The sequence below is a fragment of the Typopeltis vanoorti genome, chromosome 17, assembly GCF_054136105.1.
Source record: "Typopeltis vanoorti isolate ZY-2024b chromosome 17, IOZ_Tvanoo_1.0, whole genome shotgun sequence".
NCBI classification, from domain to species: domain Eukaryota; kingdom Metazoa; phylum Arthropoda; class Arachnida; order Uropygi; family Thelyphonidae; genus Typopeltis; species Typopeltis vanoorti.
Genome location: NC_143565.1, coordinates 100,669,373 through 100,694,536, shown reverse-complemented (window position 1 = coordinate 100,694,536; position 25,164 = coordinate 100,669,373). Strand labels below are relative to the sequence as shown.

The following is a 25,164-nucleotide window of genomic DNA, read 5'->3' as shown; positions in this document are numbered from 1 at the left end:
AAGTTCTGCATCACTTCAACCTGAGTATTTACATCTGGGTCTGGCTCGCACTGACAAGACCTCAACAAAGGTCGAAACCGGTCTGGGTAGTGACCCCCCCTCATAATGTATAACATCATACATATCCACTAGGAGATATGTTTTACATTATGAGAAATACTAAGGATAGTGATCAGATCTTACTCCACCTTTACTATGAGTTACCCTGTTATGAAAGGTTTGCTTATGCTTGGATCTGCCGAAACTTTTATAGTTTCTATATTCGGCTTTGAAATAATGTTGGATTCAATATCCACTTAATTTGAATTATAAAATAGTAACCAAAATTTAATATAACAACAATGTTCAGATTTATTTCCACAGTATTATGTAAACTTGTCTCATTACATGCCAATCAATCAGATCTAAACCAACTACAAAACCTTTTATTTTGTCTTTTTATTACTAACTAAATTTTCCATAAGCTAATTTACTATAATTATGATATACTTGGAAACAACTTAGGTTAGCAGAGTTAGCAATTTTCAGACAGTAACAAATTGGTGCACGGATATTTTAGCATCAAAGTTATATCCATTTTAGGGGAGGTCCAGATACCATGATCATCCTTTGATCCTATAATATGCTACTGATAGGATATTTGTATCTAATTTAGTGCCTTTTTTTTTTTTAATATTTATATTTAAAAAAATACCTTCTGGATGCAATAGCAATCTTCGTCTTATCTTCCCAACCATGGGACTATCATCATCAGAATTATCCTCTGAAATAAAATTATATAAAATATCATAAAAATGCATAAAAGAATAATAAATTAAATAAAAGAAAAATGATAATGAGCTCACACTATACTGAAATTTATGGTAGATACAAGGACTAATTGGAAAAAAGTAATTCTGAATGATCATTTTTCATGTGTATGACTTAAAATTTTTCCAGCCTATTAACCTAATTCAAAGAAGACCACTGTGATTCTCACTAATTCATAAATTGTAAATGAATTTATTAGTACATGAGATAATCTTGAATGGATTACACTTCATTAATTTCTACTTCAGGAGATTAGTAAGTTTATGTTTTGTAAAACAAGTTCTAAAGTAGACTAACTCATGCATATTTTACAGTTTGTCAGAACTGAGAAAATGATCATCATTGTCAAAGGGTTGCTTGATTGCAAAATAGCAGATATGATTGTATTGTATTTCATCATAAATCTGAAGTCTAAGGATTTGGGCTAAGTACTTTTGAATAATTCTGAATAACACAAACATAGCACAACTAGGGAAAAAAATGAGATATTGTGTCCTTTGATTGAAAAGAAACTGAGTTTGATTCCCATTGTGATGAGAGAAATCTTTATATGGACATCTTTGACCAAAGGTGAGTTAGCCAATCTCATATGGAGGTAGAGGAACATTTTCTCTCAGAAACTTAGGTTTTTTTCGTCTGATATACAGGTAAACCAAGCCTTGAGACAACACATGCACGATTTACAGGCAAAAAATACATTGTTAGTGGTGGTGGACATTAAACGGCACTGTGTGTGTGTGTGTGTGTGTGTGTGTGTGTGTGTGTGTGTGTGTGTGTGTGTGTGTTGAGGAAAGTAGTGTTGTGTGTAGTTGAAAGATTAAGTAGGAGGGATTCTCACTGTTAGACAAAAGGACATCTGTTGGCCAACTAATCTAAGCAGTTTGGCTATTCTTTCTGAAACACCTTTAACATAAGGAATGGTAACATGATAGACCATTTCTTGGGAGGCAGATGACAAGGAACCCTGTAACTATTAACAATATTGTTGATATAAGACTAGTGGAATCCATTAGCAAGAAGAGTGGACCTCATCTTATACGTCTTAGCAATGCCAGATTTTTGACAAGGATGATGTAAAGTCTAGTATAGGTTATCTAAAAACAGAGCAATGAAGGCTACTTCATCTGGTTGATGAAGAAGAAGGGCTAGAAAGACAACTTGATGATCCTCTTCTACCTCAAGAGCAAGGTGGATGTGATGGTGGACTGTTGATCCTTGTGGTTGGGATGCTATAAGAGGAGAGATTAAGGGAATGCAATTTGCAGAACCTTGTTAATAGAAGAAGGAGAAAGGATGCGATTGAGACATAAGTCAGTAAGGGGTTGTTATATTAATGTGGAGGATATTTTTCAGAGAGTAGAAGGATATGAAGGTAGAACAAGAGACCATTCTTGTCAGATGTATAAGGAGGGTTGAGAGCTTATCTCTGAATCTGGAGTAATTTAATAATAAGGTTGTACACCCTTTGGTAACTCCTATAGGTTGGGATCACCTCTCATTGCTTCTGCCTTGGTGTCTCCACTTCTGGCCTGGCTCCCACTGACAAGACCTCAATAAAGGTCGAAACTGGTATGGGTAGTGGCCCTTGCCTTAATGCATAGCATTACACATATCTGCAAGGAGATGTGCTTTTATGGGAGATACCGAGATAGGAGTGATGAGAGCTTTCTCCACCTTTGCAACGAGTTGCCCGGTGTTGTACTACCTTCTCCAGTCCTGAAGATACTTTCAGGCACAAACTTTGTTTGCTCACACTTGGATAATGGATTAAACTAAACTTATTATAGTATAAGGAGGGTGTGAGCAGCAGGTTCTTTGCATGGAAAGTGATTGGTGAATGGAATGTACTGCCTTCAAATGTGGTGAGTGCAGACCTGTAAATGAGTTTAAGGTACAATTTGATGATTCTGAATGAGAGAGCATTTATCTCCAGTGATGAGTCCTTTAACTTGATGGAGGTCAGATATTAATAACAGTAATAATAATGATTTTCTTGAAACAACTCACAGGTTTGTTTCAAGGAAATTTGAAACAACACCTGTGAGTTGAAACAGATGTAAGTTGTTTCCAATCATTTGTGCCTGTATTTCTATCAATAGGAAGTGGAAAATTGCACACAAGCTGAATTTTCATAAGTTTAATTTATTTTTTTTATAAAATATTGTTAAATTAAAATGTTAAATGCTTTTCTAAAATAACTTACCATAATACAAAGATAGTAAAAATAAATAATTCAGAAATGATTTATTCTAATTAATTAGATTAATTAAACATATCTTTTTTAGTTCCTTTACTGAAAGAAATAAAGTACAGTATATGCAACTGTTAGTATATGACCAATATAAAGTTATAATTTTGATATTAATAAATTAATATGAAAGTTTTTACAATACAAGTTTATTGTAAAAATATTTAATTTGAAAAGCATTAAATGTTTTCACTTTTTGTTGCATTTCTTCATGTATTTATTTGTAGCAGATCAACTCTCTATTGTTTGCAGTACAGAAAAACTATACATTTTCCAATTTGATTCTGAATTCAAATTGTTAAATAGTGTTCCATTTTTTCAATATTTCCTTTTTACAAATAATTATGGACCAAATAGAGCTTGCACTATGAGTATAATTATTATTATTATTATTATTGTTCCGGGAAACTCCAAGGAGTCGACAGACTCATCGAGGGAGGCCCTAACATCACGTCAAGAACAACTATTCAACATTCACACAGTATCTATCATACCTTGCCTTGAACTCATTCATGGTCGTAGCACCCACAACAGACTCTGGAAGCTTATTCCACTCATTTACCACTCTCCAAGTAAAGAACCTAGCTCTAACACCCTTGTCAACCACGCTCTTGCCCAGCTTCCATGCATGGCCCCTAGTCCTCCCACCACCAGTCATATTTTCAAAAATATCTTCTAGATCAATCTTATAAAAACCCTTCAGTAATTTGAATGTCTCAATCATATCACCCCTCCTTCGCCTATCGTCCAATTTCTGCAACCCACAAATCTTCAACCTATTCTCATAAGGTTCATTCCACAGACCTGCTATCATCGTGGTCACTCGTCTCTGGACCCTCTCCACTTCCTCCCCATCACGAAGAAACCCTGGTGCCCATAGCTGGGCACAGAAGTCCAGATGGGGTCTTATCAAGGCTCGATACAGAGGAACAACAACTTGTTCGTCTCTGCATGTTAAAGTATTTTTCAGAAGCCAAGTGATTTGGTGAGCTGTTTTAGTTACTTTTGCAATGTGCCCCCTAAACTTCAACTCCCTATCCACCAACACTCCCAAATCCCTGGCCTCATCAATCTCCTGGAGTATGATTCCACCAATGCGATATACTGCTGCTATTCTTTTCACCCCAAAGTGCATAACCTTACACTTTGCCACATTAAATTGACATCCATTTTTCCTAGCCCAGTCCTCCAATCTATCCAAATCATCCTGTAAAATTTTGACATCTTGTGCACTCACAATTGCTCTATCCAACTTTGCATCATCAGCAAACAAGTGAACACTTCCTCTCAGATCCTTTCCAATATCATTGATGAACAAATTGAAAAGCAGTGGTCCAAGAACAGAGCCCTGTGGCACTCCACTAGTCACAAGACATCTTTTAGACTCCACTCCTGAATAAACCACTCTTTGATATCTCTCCTTCAACCACCCTCTTATTCATCTCACCAACCCTATATCTATACCCATCTGCTCCAGTTTACTGATTAGGGTTCCATGTGGTATCCTATCAAAGGCCTTGGCAAGGTCCAGTAGTATCACTGTAAACCCATATAATCAAAAATTTTTTGTTCGTCTTTGAAGTTTGCTGCAAACAAAATAAAACAATCAACATTATAAATGTGACTAGATGAAGCAAGAAATGTAGCGTTTTCACATCACTTATGTCCAGTTTCGTTTCTATGAAATCAATATTTATTTTTCTTTCTTTGCTACTTTTAGCACCTTCACCATTACTATGGCTCTGTTTTCCACATTTCAAGGGTAATAATAATAAAAAAAAGAACAGCATATTTACATACACTGTTCTATTTTTTTTTTACTCCCCTCAAAATACGTACAATATGGTCAGCAGTATATTCGATTACACATTAATAGTGGAAAGCATGAGAACATGGTTCTAAATCACAGAGAAAATGTAAACATTAACGTTATTAAGAGTAGTGAAAAAAAAATATTCAAATATCTGGGGAGTATACTTTTTTGTGATTGAAGTTTAGATAAGGAGATAAGGGTTTCACTGGGATAAAGCTTTTTTATATATATATTTTTTTTTTTTTTAGAAGTGTCAGTGTACTCTGGAACAGTGAGGTTCCACTGAACTGCAAACTTGATTTTCACAGAAGTTACTTTTTTTGCCCATTCTGTTGTCTTATGCAGTAGAGACATGGAAACTAACAAAAAAAAAAAAGAGACATAATTAGGATACAAGCAATAAAAATGAAAGTTTTAAGAAGAATGTTGGCAAAAACAAGGAAAGACAAAAAAAGAAATGCACACACCAGCAATGGTTTGGGACCAGAAAGTGTTCAAGAAATGCTTGTGAACTCTTGCTTGAAGCAGTCTAGACATATAAAGAGAATGAATTTAGAAAGGCTAACATATAAAATTAAATTTGCAGGATGAGACTAAGAGAAAGACCATGGAAAAGGTGGAGAGACCAAATAAGATCTAGAAACCTGAAATGGAACAGTGTTCACGGAGAAAGAATTTGGAAGGAAAGACAGACATGAAGAGCTTTGATCTGCTTGACCTGTACATTTTCTGCTTGAACAGTTGTTGATAAATAAGAATATATTCAACAACTAAAGAATATTCAACATGACAGAGAGGGAAGCAATTACTGGACACTAAATACTTTCTGTTGTGCATCATATTAGTGAACCTCAAGAGTAGCATAAGATGTTCATAAGTGTTGAGGTTCTGTGTTTGTTATATGAATTTGTAGTTGCAATTTATTACTTTGTTGTTATTATTATTATTTATTTATTATAATTTATTATTAAAAATAAAAGTATTTTATTATAATACAAGATATATATGAATGGAATTAATTTACCTGTTGATGATCCACTACCCCTTCTTTTGAGACATATAGGACCACTGCCTTTCCTATAGTCAGATAACCAGGAACCTGTCCGTTGGTGTTTTTTACCTCCAGGACTATGTGTACTTCCACATACTTGTTGCTGCTGACAATTTTCCAGTTCAAGAGTGAGCTCATCAATTCTATCCTGAAGATCCTGAAAATTTCAAAAATAATTTTCCTTTTCACTGTCAGGTCTAGTGACCTATTACAGCTAAGTTAATTGATTTCTAAAAATTAGTTTTAATAGGATAAGATGGCTACCCTAAGACTATCTGTACCTGTTGGATGCAATATTCATCTTTGTACTAGTTTGCTTATTTTGAAGGACAAAAATCATTGATTTTACTTACCAAGACCAAAATCAATGCCATAACTTTACCTGAAAAGCACCTAGAATATTTATTCATAACTCATCTTCAATAGGTACTTTTCACGTAAAGTTATGGCATTGATTTTGGTCTTGGTAACTAAAATCAATGATTTTTGTCCTTCAAAATAAGCAAACTAGTACATACATGAATATTGCATTCAACAGGAATAGATGGTCTTAGGTTAGCCATCTTATCTTATTAAGACTAATTTTCAGATTATAGAGAGTATAATACATGATGAAACTCTCCAAACTCAATTACTATGGTGTCTGTAATGTAATGTAATGTAATTAGTGCAGCTGAAAGAATGACAGGATACTGTGCCCTTTGAATTGAGAAGACCCAAGGTCAATTCTTGTCCTAATGTGAGGAATCTTTATGGACCTTAAATTAAAGGAGAGTTAGCCAATCTCAGGGAGAGCAGATTTTTCTTCTCCCAGAAACTTTTTTTTTATCCAACATACAGGCTAATTAGCCAGAGAACACACATAATTAGAAGACAAAAATACTATTAATGAGCAGTAGTTGGCATAGTATATAGATGGAAGATTATGTAGTGTAGATGATGGGTTATGTAGTGTAAAGTACAGTGTCCTGTGATGAGTTCTTGGACTCCATGAAAAAATCACATAATAATATATAATAATATAAAAATAATATTTTTGCTTATTTTATAAGAATCATCTTTTTCTGATCTACCATGATCTTCCCACTAATTTATGTTTCCATCATAAGAGAGAGAGAGAGAGAGAGAAAGTTAGTATTTTTTTGTATAGAGAGTAATAAGTACATAGAATGTATTGCCTGAGAGGGACGTGAGTGTGCAGAGTAAATGAGTTTAGGGAGTGATACAATAAATGCTTTATGGTGTCTAAAGCATTTATTATTTCTCAATAATAATTCTTCTACTCTACATATTCAAACTATATACTACATTTTTCCTTGGTGAGTAATGCACAAACTTGATGTTATCTTTGTTTTTGAAATTTAATCACTATTTTCTCTGAGTTCAGAAAATCTAATGACCATATGTATAAACAACAATCCAGATGTGTCCTAATCAAAGCCATAAGGTTTTGATTTATACAAAGGAATATATCTTATTTCTATGTGTCACTATCTCTGTAGTTATCGTAGAAATGCAGTGTAGTGCCACTGGAAGAATAACAGGACATTACTCTTTAACTAGAAAAACCCAGGTTCAAAACTCATTAGATATGAGGAATCTTTATGTGGTCATTTCAAAGGAAGGCAAGTAAGCAAGTTAAACTCACAAGACAGACATTGTTTGCTCAGATTTTTCTTCCCACAAAACATGCAAATCAGAAATCAGACAACACGTGCAGTTAGAAGACAAATAATGTGTAGTATGCAGTATATAGTAATGCACAGAGAATTATATAGTGTACAGTGGGGCAAATAAGTCCTGGAATTCAATGTGGTAGTGGTGGTATCATGTAATAATAATAATAATAATAATAATAATCTACATCACTACACATCTTCTGCAAATTGTCTGCTTGATCCCAATCTCATCCACAATCACCCCAGATCTCTTGCTTCAACTTATGAGTATGCAATTCTATCAATGTAGCGTATAACAAGTAGTCTTTTCAAATCCAATATTTGCAACAATGACTTGATATCCATTCTCAGTTGCTTACAATACCAATATGTTAAAGTTTTCTTAAGGGAACAATATATCAGTCATTCATTATCATGCTTCCAAATTTGCATCATTATCAGCAAATAATGGGCTAGTGATGTGCAATATATAATGTCTCCTAGTCAAGTCAACCTCAGTTTCCCATGGTATGGCCTGCTTCCACAAACAAGGCTCTGGTGATGTGTGTATTCCTGCCTTATAGGCATATCTTCCCTAGTTGGAGGAAATGCCAACTAGAACTCCAGGTGGTAGATGACTTTGGCTACCCAGCAAAACACCACTACCCAGAATATGTTTCTGTGCCCTCATTTCTTCCCATATGCAATGAAGATGACTGCCTTGCTAGACATGCTCAATACACCATTATTAATAAATTAGAAAGCCAGCACCTCCTCCTCCATATGAGCAAACAACATAAAGTGGTTTCCATAGGCCAGCAACTAGATAGTACATGGGACTACAAACAGGTGGTAATGCATTTGGAGTCTTCCTGATCAGTTTGTGAATAATTCTGCTGTTTCTGCTTACTCTACTAGGCCATGCCTGGAATGAAGTTTGGGCACTTGAGCATGGGAATTATATGCAGAAATATCTCACCTCTGCTTCATATCCATACTCTATAAGTTTCCTTCATTAATTCAACCATGAATGAAAGATAACAAAATACAGTGTCACTAGAGAGATTAAAAAAAAAAAAAAACTCCTACAAACAACTGCACAAAATACAAAATATACTAAAAAAGCTGCACCATCCTAAATTTCATCCAATAAAAAGCACTTAAACAACTATTTCACTACCATTTGAGACATTGTTACAAACAGCACACAACCACTTACAGAAATCAACACCCAATCTACAATTCCTAACCAAATTTCAATTGGCGTCTAACATGACTATAGTTCACTTCAGCTATCTCAACTACATCCATCTTGCAGTTACAGTAGAGTACAAATATCATTACTATTATTATCTGAAATGTACCAAATATTGGATGCTTTTGAATGCGATAAGTTAAACATTCTCGAGTGCTGCTTATCATTTTTTATTACTGTCATTATTATTTTCTTTGGCATGTCCATGCAGTCAAAGATTCATTGTGGGAGCCCTCTACTGATCATTGTTTCCACAATACCTATCATATTTCTCCTTGAACTCATTCACTGCTGAAGAATTCTTCTGCCTCTAGAAACCTATTATTATTATTCTCCAAGCAAAAAACAAAAATCTAGTCCTAATATTCATGCTAATCACGGGGTTCTTGGTTCTCTCATTTTGTGCAATGTTCTGAAGAACAAAAAAAGTTGTTTGTGCCAATCCTATAAAATCTCTTTGTTAACTTATATGTTGTTATCATTATTCATGTTGTTGGCAAATTCGTTACAGTATCTGCTCTCCAACCCAATAGGTTTTTCGTTTGAATCCTACCATGGAAATGAATCTTTGAATGTCTTTAGGTGAGATTTCACCAGCTGATGTGGAGACCCACACTGCTTATTAAAGACCTGAAGTGGCTTGAAAAAAGTTTCTGTTTCATCTGGATTCTAAAAAATAAATACAAAAAATATATATACATAAATAGAAAATGAAAACCGTTAATCCACCCATGGTACTAATATAGATTCTACCTTTTATCGGTAGTAGTTACATAAACAAAAAAAATCGCTCTTCTCTACCTTTCGTAACTAACCTCTGAAACCCACAGACCTTCACACCATCCTCAGAGGGAGCAAGCATTCCACAGACCTGCCATAATCCTGAATGTTTGTCTCTGGTCTTCTCTTTCAATTCCTCATCACCAAGGAATCCATCATAATATCTCATCATATTATTTAAATGTTGAAGAATACACTGACAAGAAGTGATGTTGAGGTATTATGGCCACCTTTGCAATAGGCTCTCTAATCTTTCAGTTCCAGTACTCAATAATTTCCAAATCCCTAGGCTCGCCAATTTTGTGTAGATTGGTTTCATCAAAGCATGCAGTTTGTGATCACTTCATTCCAATTAATATGGAAGCTATTATTCTTTATCCAAACAACTCTTCTGTCATTACACCATTCTTGTTCTATAGAAGTTTCCTCACAAACTTAACTACGTACCTTTGGACACAAGCAATTGAAAAATTTGGAGAAACCCATGTGGCTTTAATTCCAGCCATATTGAATGTCTGGTATCGAGGCCTTCTGAACAAACTATTATTTTATGGTCTCCTTTCTACCTTCATGATTTGATTGCCAGCTTCATCTCTCATTGTTCTTTGCATATTATGGTGGACAATTTCCTCTCATCAGATTTCTTTATCAATGCTGGAGTACCACAAGGTTATGATGAAGATTATTATAAAGTACTAATGAGTACTCTTCACTCTTCTTTATTTGAGAATCCCTGTAGTACCCAAATGGCTAAAGCCTCAAGATCTTCCATAACTAATGACTAAAATACCGATCCCCCTCATCATTCTCAAGTGGAACGAAGACAACTTAATGAAATTCAATGCCATTAAAATTCAGTCTTCTCTTATTACCCACAAGAAAGATATTACTTCACTGCCACTTACTTCTGATAATATTTTGATATCCTTTCAAGACCCGTTTCCCCTTCTTTGTGGGGGGAAGAATGACTGTCATATTCAGCTTTTGTTTTGGCACAAACATATTACATCAATAGTCTCCTCAGCTTTTAAAAAACTTTGTGTTTTTTTTTCCATTCAAAAGAGTACTGCTCTTCTACTCAACATCTAACATTTATAACTTTCAGCTAACCAATCTTGGAATGTTGGAATCTTCAGCTGGTTCCTCAGTGAATTGATGTTTGGCAGAGTCAAGTAGGAATTTTCTCCCAATAACTGGTTTTTAATAATGAATCTTAAAAAGAAAATCGACTATTATTATTATTATTAGACACCTCCAGGGAGTCCAGGGACTCATGGAGGGAGGGCACCTGCTCTATATAACTCTGTCTGTACCATTCAATCACCAACTGACTGCAACTACACCAATGCCATCTACCGCCGACAACCACTGGTATTTCCGCAGACAATCGCAAACATCCATGCCCAGGGTGGGATTCGAACCCACAGCCTATTAGCTGGAGAATGGATATGCTATCCACTGGGCCGACCAGGCCGGCAAAAGACTATACAACTCACTATTGCAGAAAATGAGTGCCAGGGTCTGGGGCCATGAGATGTTAACAGTTGCTGTTGTACACATACTCTCTCTAACACACAACACACACAGCTTTTGGTTCATTGATAACTTGAGCTCACTATCAGAGAAGGCCAAAGGATGGAAACTGGCTGCCCATCTGTTTTCAAAAATTAGTTAAAGCTAAAGGAGCTTTGCATACTTCCTTTGGGGAATAAAAGGCAGAGGATTTATTTTTATATATTTTATATATATAATATATATTATAACTCCAAATGTGGGTTTCTGGCTTACCTAACTCTTGAGTAGTATACTGCACCTGTACACATCAATATTGATGGGTGAAAGTGCTATAATAAAAACTAATCCAAACTTTATAATGATTAAAATATCTACTCATTAAAGTTAGCACACACATCCAGAAACCAAAGATAAATATAAGTTAAAAATGCATAAGAAGCTTAAGGTGAAAAGTTTTTTGAAATACAAACCTTATTAAGTTTCTTATATTTCTCCAGCTCTAATACTAATGACTGCACATGCTGTTCCTGAAGTTGGTCCTGTCTTGATTCCAATTCAGCTAACTTAAAAAATTTATAAAAAAATTAAAAAGGTAGATCCAATTTTATTCAATTAGATAAATTCTGTACCCACATTCTAACATTCAGTATATGCTTTAAGTTAATGCATCACTGATATCATTTATTAGACACATGTATTCACAAGATTATAATTATTTTATTACTGCAAACATTTCAACTAGAAACTAACTGGTCATCAGTACATCAGCATAACCACAAGATGAAGCTACAATCAAGAATGTTAATTCTGTTTACAGAGCTGAGCCACTTGCTTCTTTCATTCTAACCACTTAAGTGGTTAGAATAAAAGAAGATTACAATTAAGGCCCAAATTTAAAATTAAATGATTTGAAGTAAAATAAAACTTAATTACATAATGAAATGACACAGCATCATTAAATTAAATTAAAAATTTTTAATTAAAATAAAATAAAATAAAATATAAATATAATAATAATTAAAATGGGTGTGTTTGGGGGGGGGAGAACTAATGCCTGACTCTCCCAAATCTCAGCAATAGAGAAAGAGAGAGAGATTCCAATTTACATTTGACCAGTGTAGAAGTGCTTCTCTAATATTATTCTTGACATTTCCTAAAACTTAAATATGTATATTAACAATATGTTGGTTTATCACGAATTGAGGACTTTATCATGAATAAAGATTATAATCACTTTATTTTATAGTTACTTACTTTAAGAGTGCTATGATCTCACTCATTATCCTGCTGCACCTGTTCTCTATTGGATAATCCTTCAGATGGTTGAGTAATATATGTTTTAATGTTTGTATAAAATCACTATGACTAGTTAACATTATCTGAATAAGAATCTGCATGAATGTTGAGTGCACTTAAGATGAGCAGAAAAAGACTCAGACCTACAAGCTGATATGACTGAATAATTCACACATGAAAATATTTCAATAAGCAATGCTGCATATACACACACACTGCTGAAAGGAATGGAATGCTAATTATTCCATTATTTATTTGCAATTTACTAAGAGGTGTAACTAAAGATATTAAAAAAGCTATTATGATGTGTTTTATGATCTAAGATATAATTTTCCCTTAAGAAATTTCGAAAAAGTCATCATTTTCATAAATTAACAATGCTTAGAGCAAATGTATAAAAAATCCAAGTAAACACAGCCATCTATCATAGCTATTCTAATGGATAATTAAGTTTATTAAGTAAATATATATTAATTAAATCACTGCAATAAAAATGAAGCAGCATAATTTGTTCCATCAATCTCTCACCATTAGGAAAACATGTACAACTAGTATGCTCATAATGGAGATAAATAATTAGCCTTTTTCTAAAAGGAAATTTCAGCTTAATAAAATGCTACCATCACTCGTATTGACAAAAAAAAAATAAAAAGAGAATAGATACGAGCTGCAACATATAATGAAGTCATGAAGCCAGTGGAGATGGGGAGGAGAGACTAAGCATATGAATATTGATGTGAAAGAGCTGCAGTCATTAATGTCATCACATATTGTGCATTAAATAAGTCAGATCTAATGCAAGTGAGAAGAGCTCACAAGTTCAGCTAGGCTGTATTTTTGATGTACATAATAATAGAATACTAAATCATTTCAAAAAGATTAAATAATTAAATTAAAAACATTCAATAGTAATTAAAATAGTTTATTAATTTACTTTTTTTTTTTTTTTTTTGCATTTACGTGAAATTCGCTTTTATATTTTTGTTAAAACTGCCTATTTCAGTTTAATAAAATGCTGACATCACTCCTATTAAAAAAAAAAAAAAAAAACAGACTTGAGCTGCAACATATAATAAAGTTATGAAGCCAGTGGAGATGGGGAGGAGAGACAAAGTGTCTATTCATGCCTATCTGCCCCTACATGGTTGGCTTACCACATTCACTGCAGGCATGGATGTTTCTAATGTCTTCAGATGGTACAAGAATTTCAGTGTCTAGTATAAGTTCATAATCTCCTTACTGGAGGCCTGAAGAGTTCCATTTGGTTTCAGATTAGCTACTACACTTTGAGTATACAACCAACAATTTGTGGATAGGATTCACACACACACACACACACACACACACACACACACACATTGCATATAGAACAAGAGCTGAAGAAGCCAACTGGCAGTGATCATTAACTTTAATCATATATAAAGACAGTGCTGGTATTAATGAAATGATGACAGCATACTTAAACATATGGTTGGTAGATATGTATTTAGATTTAGACAAACATTCTGTATTATATACTATGAGAGTGGTAGTAGGTAGAGGTAAGGAGGCATTGGTTGGGAGAAAGATTTTCTTTGAATAAATGATTCAAAATGAATGTTAATTGTATTTTCAAAAACAGCAAGTATGCTGAGAACATGATAAATGGGTGATGGTGATACTTTGCTATGATCAAAGTATTTTATCTCCTCCTTCCTTCTGCTTTAAACTACAGGTGAATCCTGGATATACTGAGTGGATAATGATTCTGCTCTCCAACAGTAGATCATCATAATGTAATAATATAAATTAAAGATGCCAAGAAATTATATACTTGGCTTCATCCTTACCGAAGTGTAAGCAAACAAAGTTTGCACCTGAAATATAATCAAGACTGGGGCAACTCATATATAGAAGCTCATGACTTCACATCATTTACCTTGGTATCCCATAATGCAAAGCACATATCTTTACAGGTATGTATAATGCTATGCATTATGGGAAGGGGTCACTACCCAGACTGGTTTCGACCTTTATTGAGGTCTCGTTAGTGGGAGCCAGACCCAGAAGTGATACTAAGGTTGAAATAATGCTGAAGTCGGCATTACTTCAACATAGACTGGATCAGGGAAATAATACAAAATTAGAATAATGAGAACAGGAATCTTTTCAGAAAACAACACAGCTTTATTAAAGAGCTATTCTGTTTTAGAAATCTAGTTACATTTTATAATAGAGTGGCAACTGTAGTGGACAAAGAAGGTGCTTATATAATAAATTTTCTAGCTTTTGCAAAAAAAAAAAAAAAAAAAAGTTTAGCTTGAATACAAGGATGGCTGGCCGATAGAAGCTAATCAGTTGAGGGACAGCAGTGTCTTGAAGAAGGGTGAGATAGTATATTACAGGGTTATACTGCTGTTATTTATGTATTAATGACATAATCCAAGATTTGAGATTCTGTAGACAATGCTAAGATGGGGAGAATAATGGCATAGTTCTCTGGTGTGATGGTTAGAAGATGGGATTTGAAGAGGTTGGTGCTATAAGCAGATGAATGGAATAACCTGTTCATTGTTATATGTGTTGGTCAGAGGAGATGAAATGAGGTGTATTAGTGAAATTTTGCTTCAAGAGATGGAGGTGAGAGATTTGGAGATGATGGTGGATATGCAAAAGTTCATGGAATACATTCTGATATGAGGTTGTGCAAGTTATTCAGAGAATAATGTGAAAGATACTGACAAATAGAAATAAGTAGGTGACAGTGATGATGATGATCATCATCAGCCTATTTTTCTACCCACTGTAGGGTGAAAGCCTCTCCCATTGCAGGAGGTTTGAGTCTACTGCTCCCATGGTGACCCAGTCCATATTGGGAGAGTATATCTATAATTGGGTGAAGGAATGTATGAAGGTGGAAGACAATCACAAACATCCATGTCTACGCGGGATTCGAACCGGCAGCCTATTGGCTGGAGAGTGGATACGCTAACCACTCGGCCAACCAGGCCGGCAGGTGACAGTAACACCATATAATGCACTAATTGAGCTACATCTAGATTTGTGTGTGTATGCATGCACATTCCAATCTCAGTTGGAATGTTAGGCAAGAGAATAAATGAAGGAAAATATGCTTAGCAGTAAGAAGAGAGAGAGAGAAATTATATTGTGATATATACACTGTGTTGAAATATGTATTGGGTCAGCACTACATTTCAGGGAACTTAAACTGTACAAGTCTAAACAGAATGTGGAACTCCTTTGGCTGATCAAACTTTCTGCCCATCTAAGCATACTCTCCACTAGTTGTGATGAGTCAGGTATTTGAGACCACACTTCCTTCAACATGAGAACCAGTTTACATACTGGTGTTGGATGTATTAGTCTTGCTCTCATCTGAAGCACTACTTTGTTTCAAAGGTGTTTAATTGGGCTAAGCATGGGTCTCTGTGTAGGTCAGTCAAGTTTTTTTTTCACATCATTTTCCCTCAAACCATGTTATAACAGACTTGCAGTATGACATGATGAATTGTCATATTCCTTGTATGTTCCCTGATGGTACATATCAGAAATTTGATGATTATGATGCTCACCTAGTATTCCTCCTTTCCTGGTCTCCTATTTACCCAAACTCATTAAATACATTCTCGCAAAGTACACAATGTTCCATTCTTATTTTTCCAAATTTCAAACACTTATACCTTGCAATATTCAGCTGGTGGCCCCATATTGACAGTATTCAATCTTCATGGAGAGCTACGACAATATCAGTTTCACTTCTCAAAGCTATCTTCCCAACTTTACATCAACCAAACAACTGCATATCCCATTTAAACCTCTCCCAATATCATAAGCATATATGTTAAGCAACAACAGCCCCTAAATAGATCCTTATTGTGACTTGTATTTTGACCACTGTTGAAGTAACCACTAGTAATCTTCCACTTCTGGGATACTGCCCTCCTACATATGACTTGCTGATGTGTATCAGACAGTCAACTTTTAACCAACTTACTGATCCAACCCTATTTGTCCAAAATTTGAATATCAACTTGTCATATGATGACTTGTCAAAGGTCTTTGCAAAATATAAATATATAACTGTATTGCATTCCCCCACACACACACTCGTTGAATACATTTGTAATCCTGTTGTAATATGTAAGAAAATTGCTAAATATGATCTCCCCTTATTGATTCCTGTAAAAAAAAACCTGCTGTTATCAATCCAGCCAAGACCTTACCAACCTATCTAGTACTTCAACTTTGATACACAGACTAGCCAATAATTTGTAAAGTATCCAGTCATCCCCTTTTGTGAAGTGGAACAATTTTATCCTTTGATAAAAAAGGAAAGGAAAGATCTTGTTGACAAGTATGTCAAGAATGATGTTAACTTCCTAGAACATTCCTTTAAAATACACAGTAATATGTAATCTATTCCTATTGCTTTATTAACATCAAGTTTACTTGATTTCTCATATATACATCTTGCTGATTTACTATTAGCCTCTCTTCTATCTTCCCATGCTCAATCAAATAATACACTGATTTTTCGAAGCATATGAGTCAATAAAATAATACATTTCTAGAGAGCACTGTATATAATTCAAGATTAATGTAGCATATTAACATGCAACTGATTATTTTTTGGCAAAAGAGCATACTGCACAAAGAACTTGTGCTTATAAATGAAAATACTGATAGAAATTACAATTATAAAGAAAAATAAATACTTACCCGTTCTTTAAGTCCTGTAACAGAAGCTAATTCTCTTTGGTGCATTTCATTTAGTCGTTCTGCCTCCATAAATTTTTCTGTTGCATCTAAAACCTCTTGTTCTAGTCTACTGTTTTCCTATTATTTCACAATGAATACATCAAAAGAAGGAAATCACAATTATTAAGATTTCAATGACTATATCTAAATTTCATTCAACTTATAAAGAATAAAACAAACGAAACCGAGAGAGTTTTTTTTTTTTGGGGGGGGGGGGAGAAAAAGAGAATGCATCACATTACCGTATGCTATATTCCAAATTACCACACCCACACATTTCCATCTTATTATTACTAATGGAATTTTATGGAGTTCCATCAAGATTCACTGGAGGTCCTCTCTAATTCCATTATGCCAATAATCTCTCTCCTCTCTTAAAATGATACTAATGTATCAATAGACTCACTCATTTCTCTAATACCGCATTTCACTTGAACTAACGCATTTCTCTATGTGAAAAAAAAATCTACTCCTTATGTCCCAGTTTCAGCTACACTGAGCTCAACTTGCACGGCCAGATTTTGCTTTATCTCTCACCAACCTAAAAAAAAAAAAAATTCTATACCAACCTCTTTTCACCAAGAGATGCTTTTATCATATTAAATCCATCATCATCATACTTTTCATATTAGGTTCAATGGCCTGTTACAGACAAGTAAATTAGATTCTTATGAACCTGATGCTTCTTATGATAGGATGCTTAATCCTATTGGTGTTGTCTGCTATGGCTGTAAATTGTGCATGTTTCTTGGCTAGTTTGCCTACTCTTTGGGATGAAAAACCCGATTTTCCAGGAGGTAAACCCCCAACACTTCCATATGAATTCAGATAACTCACCTTCAGTTGCAAAGCAATGATAAAGGTTTTTGCATCCCAGATGAGATTTGAACCCAAGTCTTTCCAACTAAAGGTCATCATCTATACCAGTGCTTCCCAAACTTCTGGATGTCAGGGCCCCCTTTGCAAAATTAAAATATTTCACACACCCCCCCCTGACAAAAAATTGTAATAGAGAGATATATTATTATAATATTTATTGTATTTATATTCAATACAAAACATACACAGCGAATATTGCAAAAATCAAATGCATATGTTACATTTTTTGCCTCTTACCGTTTGGTTCTGAAGACGATGCAGGCTGTTCTGGTAAAATATGAAATACTGTCCTGTTTTTGAGTCTGTTTCTGCTTCTGATTGTTCGCGGGATTTTTTTAAAATTTTTATCAGCCACTTATCCATCTCAGGGTTAAATTTTTTAATGTAGAACAGATCAAATAATATCACCACTTACCGATACTGGCACACCACAGACTGATAACATGAAATTAGTGAATATTACCTGAATAAGGGAATCCCCGGACCAGGAACATTTTTCTCTTTTGTGACTTTTTTCCCTTTACGGTAATTAAGCCTAACGCGAAACAGACAGCAAAGGCAGGTTATTAAAACGTGCATATGATTGGTGTGGTATTAACAAAAGATCGCGCAACCGAAAGATAAAAGCATAGCTGACAATTGAGTTGAAATGCTAACTCTCTTCAACCAAATTCCATATGTGAAACTGCCATAACATTCATTATATATATATTACTTAGTTTTAACACATTTATGAATTTTAACACATTCGATTGAATTTTATTGCTGCCTTGGGAAATCGAACTCACAGATATCTAATTAATAACAATAGTTTTTAGTTAGATACTGTGTTTGCCCATGCAACATATGGTTTTGTTTCTGTCTATATATACAGCATAGTTTCTGTATGAGGGGGCATGTGATTCATTAATTAGTGTGTTTTTATCCCAGTTGTCTCTAATTGCACTATTTGTTGAGAAATATATTAAACAGACTGCTCATACCTTATTCACTAGCATAATAAAAGTACTTGTTTTTAATGCCTCTGCAGTATAGTGGCTGTTAGAGAGGGGTGTTGTTTACCACTGCAAGGGAGTTACTATCTCCCCACATGAATTTGTTTAAGCTTTTTTTCATGTGTGAAGTATATGCGAAACTTTTATTGGTGACAGAAAACTAGCTCGGATGACAGTGATAATATAAAACGAGTTTTGATATGTATATAAAGTCAATATCAACAGTCCCTGATTATGAACGTGTGATAAAAGGGACAGGAAGATTTGGAGCTTCCCTGGAGAGCATTCAAAGTAAATGCAATTAACCACTGCTTTGAAATGAAACATATCAATAAGCAATATTTACTAATATTCATTAAGTGCCGAAATATGAAGGAAGCAAAGTTTGTGAACCAACACCAATGCGTGCATTTTTCTATTAAAATATAAAAAATAACAAAAAAGAAATAATAAAAGTTAAATACGTTTCTTTTAAAATAAAAAAAAATCTACTTAGTCTTAAAACATTTTAAATTTGTTTTCATTATTTCACGGCCCCCAAGGGGGCCGCGGCCCACAGTTTGGGAAGCACTGATCTATACGAAATGGACAATGGACGTTCATACTGAATACATTTAAGAAAATAATTTTGGCACATTTATTTTAAAGAAATTTCAATTAGCAAAAGTTTTGAGTAATACAAATATAAGGGGGAACCGAAAAGTAATCAATTTTTTGAACTACATTTTTAATATAAATTTTATTAAAGAACAAATTAACATTATTCAAATCTATAATCGCCATCGTTAATTATAACTTTATTCCAACGATCTACTACGTTTAGAGTTCCTGTTTTGAAAAAAGTTTTTTCTTTGGAGGCAAAAAATGATATCAAACTCCTTTGGACATCACCTTGCAAATGGAGGGTTTTATTTCTTATGCTGTGGTCTAAGGACCTGAATAAGTGATAGTCATCACTAGGGGCAATATCTGGCAAATATGGAGGATGTGGTAGAAGTTCCCATCCTAACTGCCTTGAGTCATTCTTGCAGAATGTGGTTTTGCATTATCTTGCTGCAAAATTACCCCTTTTCGATTGACAAGTGCAGGACGTTTGATTAACAATGCTTGATGTAGTCGCTCTAATTGTTCACAGTAGATGGCTGCTGTGATAATCTTACCTTGTTCCATGAGTTCGTAATGAATAATTCCATATTCCACCAAATGCACAACAGAACCTTTTGTGGATGAAGTCCATCTTTAGGTGTTGGAATTGAAGTTTGATTTGGAGAAAGCCACTGTTTTTTGCGTTTATTATTCTTATACAGCACCTATTTTTCGTCACCAGTTAAGACTCGTTCCAAAAAGGGGGTCAATTTGTTGTCTGGTCAACAATGAATTGCAAATCGCCCGTCTCTGTGCTTTATTGTTTTCTGACAGTTCATGCGTACCCATACATCCTGTTTAAGAACCATGCCACTCTTATGTAAGTGCTCTTGGACAGTTGACCATGATGAATTAAGTTTCTCTGCTAATTCTTGTATGGTTTGTTTTGGATCTGATTCAACAAGAGTCTTAAGAACATCGTCATCTAGAGTAAGAGGGCTTCCAGATCGAGGACGATCAGAGAGATCAAAATTTTTTTCTGCAAATCTCCTAAACCATTGCTGACATTTGTTAACTTTCAATATGTCTCCATAAGTTGAGCAAATGATTTTGGTAGCCTCGTTAGTTCTTTCCTTAGTGAAACAAAAACAGCATACAATGATGTAAATGGTGCTCTTCAACTTTAAAGTCCCATATTAAAAAAATAATCTAAAATAAAAAAAAAAGATTTTTTTAAATAGAAAAGTAATGCTAATATTTAAATAAAAATAAAATTTAATAATTTACATATTATTTAAGAAAAAACAATTGGCTAAAAATGATCTATTAAAAATAATTGATTACTTTCTGGTCCCCCTTATATCTTTCTTTTTAAGATGTATTGTTACAATACATAAACACATCCAATGGACAAAGCAATGCATCAGCATTGTTTTTTTTGTCTATTGAATGCATCTCTGGTACATTTCAAAACATAACCTATTTTTTGGCTTGAAAGACACTAAGGACTACATTCCAGACTTTTATAACTGAAGCTGAGTTGCTGGCCTCAAGAAAAGATCCCAAGGGTTTCTTCTCACAAAACACTTCTGCTTAACTAAAAAAAGAAATCTAATATTTTTCCATCTTTTAGTCTATTGCATATCCTTTCATTTTGATTTTCAAATTTTAATGAAATTTGCTGTCATTTCAGTTTTTGTTTAAATTCAATAAAATTTATACATATAGTATTATATGGCACTTTTTTTTTAATGCATAGGATGACTAATAACCAAAAGATAATTTGCTAAGGAATATTATGTCCTGAATATGTTACTATGCTTAACAATATTCCAAAGTAACATGTATTATTATTTAATAACACCACCTAAATATTGGAGTTTTACAAATGTGTCGACTACATCACAAAAAGAGAGGTCTTAGATAACTATTGAGATAAATCCAGGTTGCATATTATAAACTGTCCAATGTGCCTTTTCTGAAGCCAGTGTTTTTATTTTATTCCTTATAAACAAAAAGGCACAGAAAACAAAAGTGCAGTTATTTAAAGAATAAGAGACACCTGAGTCCTCTTCCTATCTTGGATTTCATGCCAAGTGGCCTGTTCGGATCTCATGTCTTCACTTTCTTAGTCTTCCAAGTCTTTTTTTTCCATTTATTTTATATCCATATAGAATTTTTGCAGTCCACCATTATTATTATCCCAAGACCTATGGGAGTCAAACACTCATCTAGGAGGTCCTTTTGTCATACACACGCTCATCATACTGCATCTTAAACACACTCAAATTCTCTGCAGATGCCACACTCTCAGACAAGGCATTCCAATCATTCACAACTCTGCATATAAAAAACCTGCTTCTCACCCTCCTTATACAGCTTCCAGGGATGACCTCTGGTTCTTCCCCCTGATCTCCCACCATTTTCTGTAAAATCTCTTCAACAGTGATCCTATAACAACCCTTACTAACTTGTAGGTCTCTATCATATCACCCCTCTTCCTCTTATCCACTAGACCCTGTAAACTGCATCTTCTCAACCTTTCCTCATATTAAACATTACAGAGATCAGAAACTACCTTAGTCAGTCACCTCTGGACCCTTTCAAACATCTCTTTGTTCTTTTGAAAACCAGGTGACCAAATTTGGGCACTTTTTTCAGCAAGAATCTCTCCTTACTTCTACAAGTTGGTGTCTCATCATCATTCCCAAAATTCTTTGTGTTGTCCTCACAATTTTGGCAATGTGTCCCCTAAATTTCAGATCATTACTCACTATCACCCCAAGATCCCCTATTTCCTCCACCTCTGACAATATATCCAGAGCCGGTGCTAGGGTCTTTGTCACCCGCATGCAATGTCTATCCAAGTGCCCCTATAACGATCTGGGAGTGTGTGGTTCTTTTACGATAATAAAAATTTAAATTACTTGAAATTTCTTAAATAAATTTTGACAGAACAGCCACACGTTGGTTCGCTAAATGTAATGAACCAGGGTTGTTGACTAGGCAGGATAACTGTTAAAAACCTGAATATATAAAAAATTCTCAAAAGTTAAAGCAAATTTTGATAAAGCTACTTCACTTTAATAATTGAATATAATGATACAGGGATTATAGCTTTCTCACCAACCTGAATCGCTAACAAAATTAGAATGAATTTTAATTAAAGTTAAAATTTATTTCAACTAAGGTTTAAAACATTCTTGCATTTTACAAGTTACTAAATTCTTAGTAACTTGTAAAAAGTTTTTAATAATTTTTATAAGTGGAACTATCTTTTAGAAAAATAAAAGAAACTCAAGATAGATGAGAAAATAAGAAAATAATTCAGAAATAATTAGAACATTTAACATTTAATATTTAATATTCAAAAAATAACATCTTCAGAATAACAGAAAAAAAATTAAATTACATAAATATACTTGAAATTTTTTTAATTAAAATTTTAGGGTTTTTGATTTCATATTCACAAAATTAAAAATAATGGTCTTAACGTCTAATTCCGCACATATATCATTTTCAATAACTATTAACACCAAACTAACAAGCCTTTTTTGTGACATATTTGTTCTTAAGTAGGTTTTAATCAATTTCAACTTGGAAAAGGAACGTTCACCGCTCGTTACACTAACAGGTAAGGTTAATAGTATTCTTAAAGCAATTGAAAAGTTAGGGAAAGATAAATTATTGAACACAATAAAATTAAGAATATCGAGATGGTTTTGAATAATTAAATTATCCTTCGGAAAAATATCCCAGAAAGCACATAACTCGTCATATAGTTCTATTGCATTTACGTCTTTATTGTCGCCGTGCTTCAAGAGAATCTCTAAATCGTCACAATTTTTTCGTAAATCTTCGTTATTAATTTGTAGTAATCTATACAAGAAATTGAAATTATATGTTTTTCGTTGTTCAAAACGTTCTATTAACGAACACATTGCAATGTCTAGAAGTGTATAAAACACATTCACTCTAAATGTATCTTCTGGCGATTGTGGCGTTTCGTCATGATTCTCGTAGTCAAATTGTCGTGTCTTCTTTTGTTGTCGGACTTCCGTACCAGTTTTAAATTCTTGTTCTCCATCCACCTTTTCACTCAGTTCTTTTGCCGTTTCAGAACTTCTTTAAAATTTGTATCTGATCGATACTCTTTGTAAGAATATTTTTAAGTTTTCGATAGATTCTAAAGCAAGTGTAATGTTCATATTTTTGTCTTGAGGCATTTTACTCACAGGGTTTATTCTGTTAAGTAAATCATGAGCTGTTATAAGAGAGCAAGGGGGTGCTTAAGGGTCAAAGCTGTATAACTGAGAGGAGACCTCCACATAGCCTTTAAAGGAATGCGGAGAACCGACCAGGGCTTCTGACCTAATGTCCAATCCTCACCTTCTCGTGGTGCACCCTGTTGGGTATCTACTTTGATACTGAACGAACGAGGATGGGCTGGCAATTTGGGATTTAGCCAACCAAATTGTATTCTTATTGGTTAAACCAAAATAAAAAATGATGGTACAACATGACAAAATTTCATGCCGGCTGGGGTGTCGCCCTGTTAAACAAGGCCCCCGTTGTTTTCGCCAGGGAACCAGGGCGAACAGCGAAAAGTCAGCTACTGGAACAAATCTGAAAACAAACCCCAACTCAACATCACCAGAGTTAAAGATCGGTACTATCAACGTGAGAAGCCTGAATGGCAAAGAAATGGAGCTAGCTGAGGAATTAGATAAGTACCAGATCGACATAATAGGGGTGACTGAAACAAAAAAGACCAAAACTGGTGAGATCTTTCTGAGCAATAAATACAAAATGTTATATTCAGGCAATAACAATCAAGGAAAAGAAGGAGTAGCCATAGTATTCAACACAAAATACGAGGCTAATCTTCTTGAATGGCAGTCAGTCTCAAGTAGAGTAATGTGGGCAAATATGAGAATGGGGAACTGGACAATGAGACTTATTTGTGCCTATGGTCCCACAGAAGGTTCTACTAAGGTAGAAGTGGAGGAATTTTTTGAGGCTTTAGAAAAAGCAACTGACACAATGAAAAAGGAAAAGTTGGTCCTTGTTGGGGATCTAAATAGTAGAGTAGGAAATGATTGTGAGACATACAAAAATATTTTGGGAAAATTTGGAGAAAAGAGCAAAGCTAATAATAATGGCAAATATCTGTTGGATTTCTGCTCAGGACATGGACTGGTTATTACTAACACCATGTTCCAACATAAAAATGTGCACAAATTCACATGGAGAGAAGAGGCTAGGAATAAGAAAAGTCTCATTGACTATGTTATTGTTGATAGTGATGTTTTCTCCCTGGTGCAGGACACCAGAGTGTACAGAGGATTTGAAATTGGAAGTGATCACTATTTAGTTTTGAGCAGGATAAAATTGAATTTCATATTGAAAAGAATAACATGTAAGAAAGTTTTAAAGCGAATAAAAGTTGAGCAGCTCTCAGATGTAAACTGTAGACTAAAATACAGAAATATTATTGAAAAGAAAATGAAAGAGTTTGAGA

The 25,164-nt window shown here is 34.2% G+C and overlaps 1 protein-coding gene across 7 annotated transcripts in view; it reads right to left on the bottom strand.

The window, feature by feature from the left end:
- Positions 1–25,164, bottom strand: part of Nin (blastoderm-specific gene 25D) — a 511,736-nt gene that overhangs the window by 21,144 nt on the left and 465,428 nt on the right. For all 7 annotated transcript variants that reach the window (XM_090406751.1, XM_090406750.1, XM_090406752.1 and 4 more), the window contains 4 exons: positions 17,146–17,262; positions 11,601–11,693; positions 5,896–6,079; positions 695–763 (listed from right to left, as the gene is read on the bottom strand). In XM_090406751.1, coding sequence (XP_090262877.1) covers positions 695–763; positions 5,896–6,079; positions 11,601–11,693; positions 17,146–17,262 — 463 coding nt within the window. The remainder of the gene's footprint in view (positions 1–694; positions 764–5,895; positions 6,080–11,600; positions 11,694–17,145; positions 17,263–25,164) is intronic.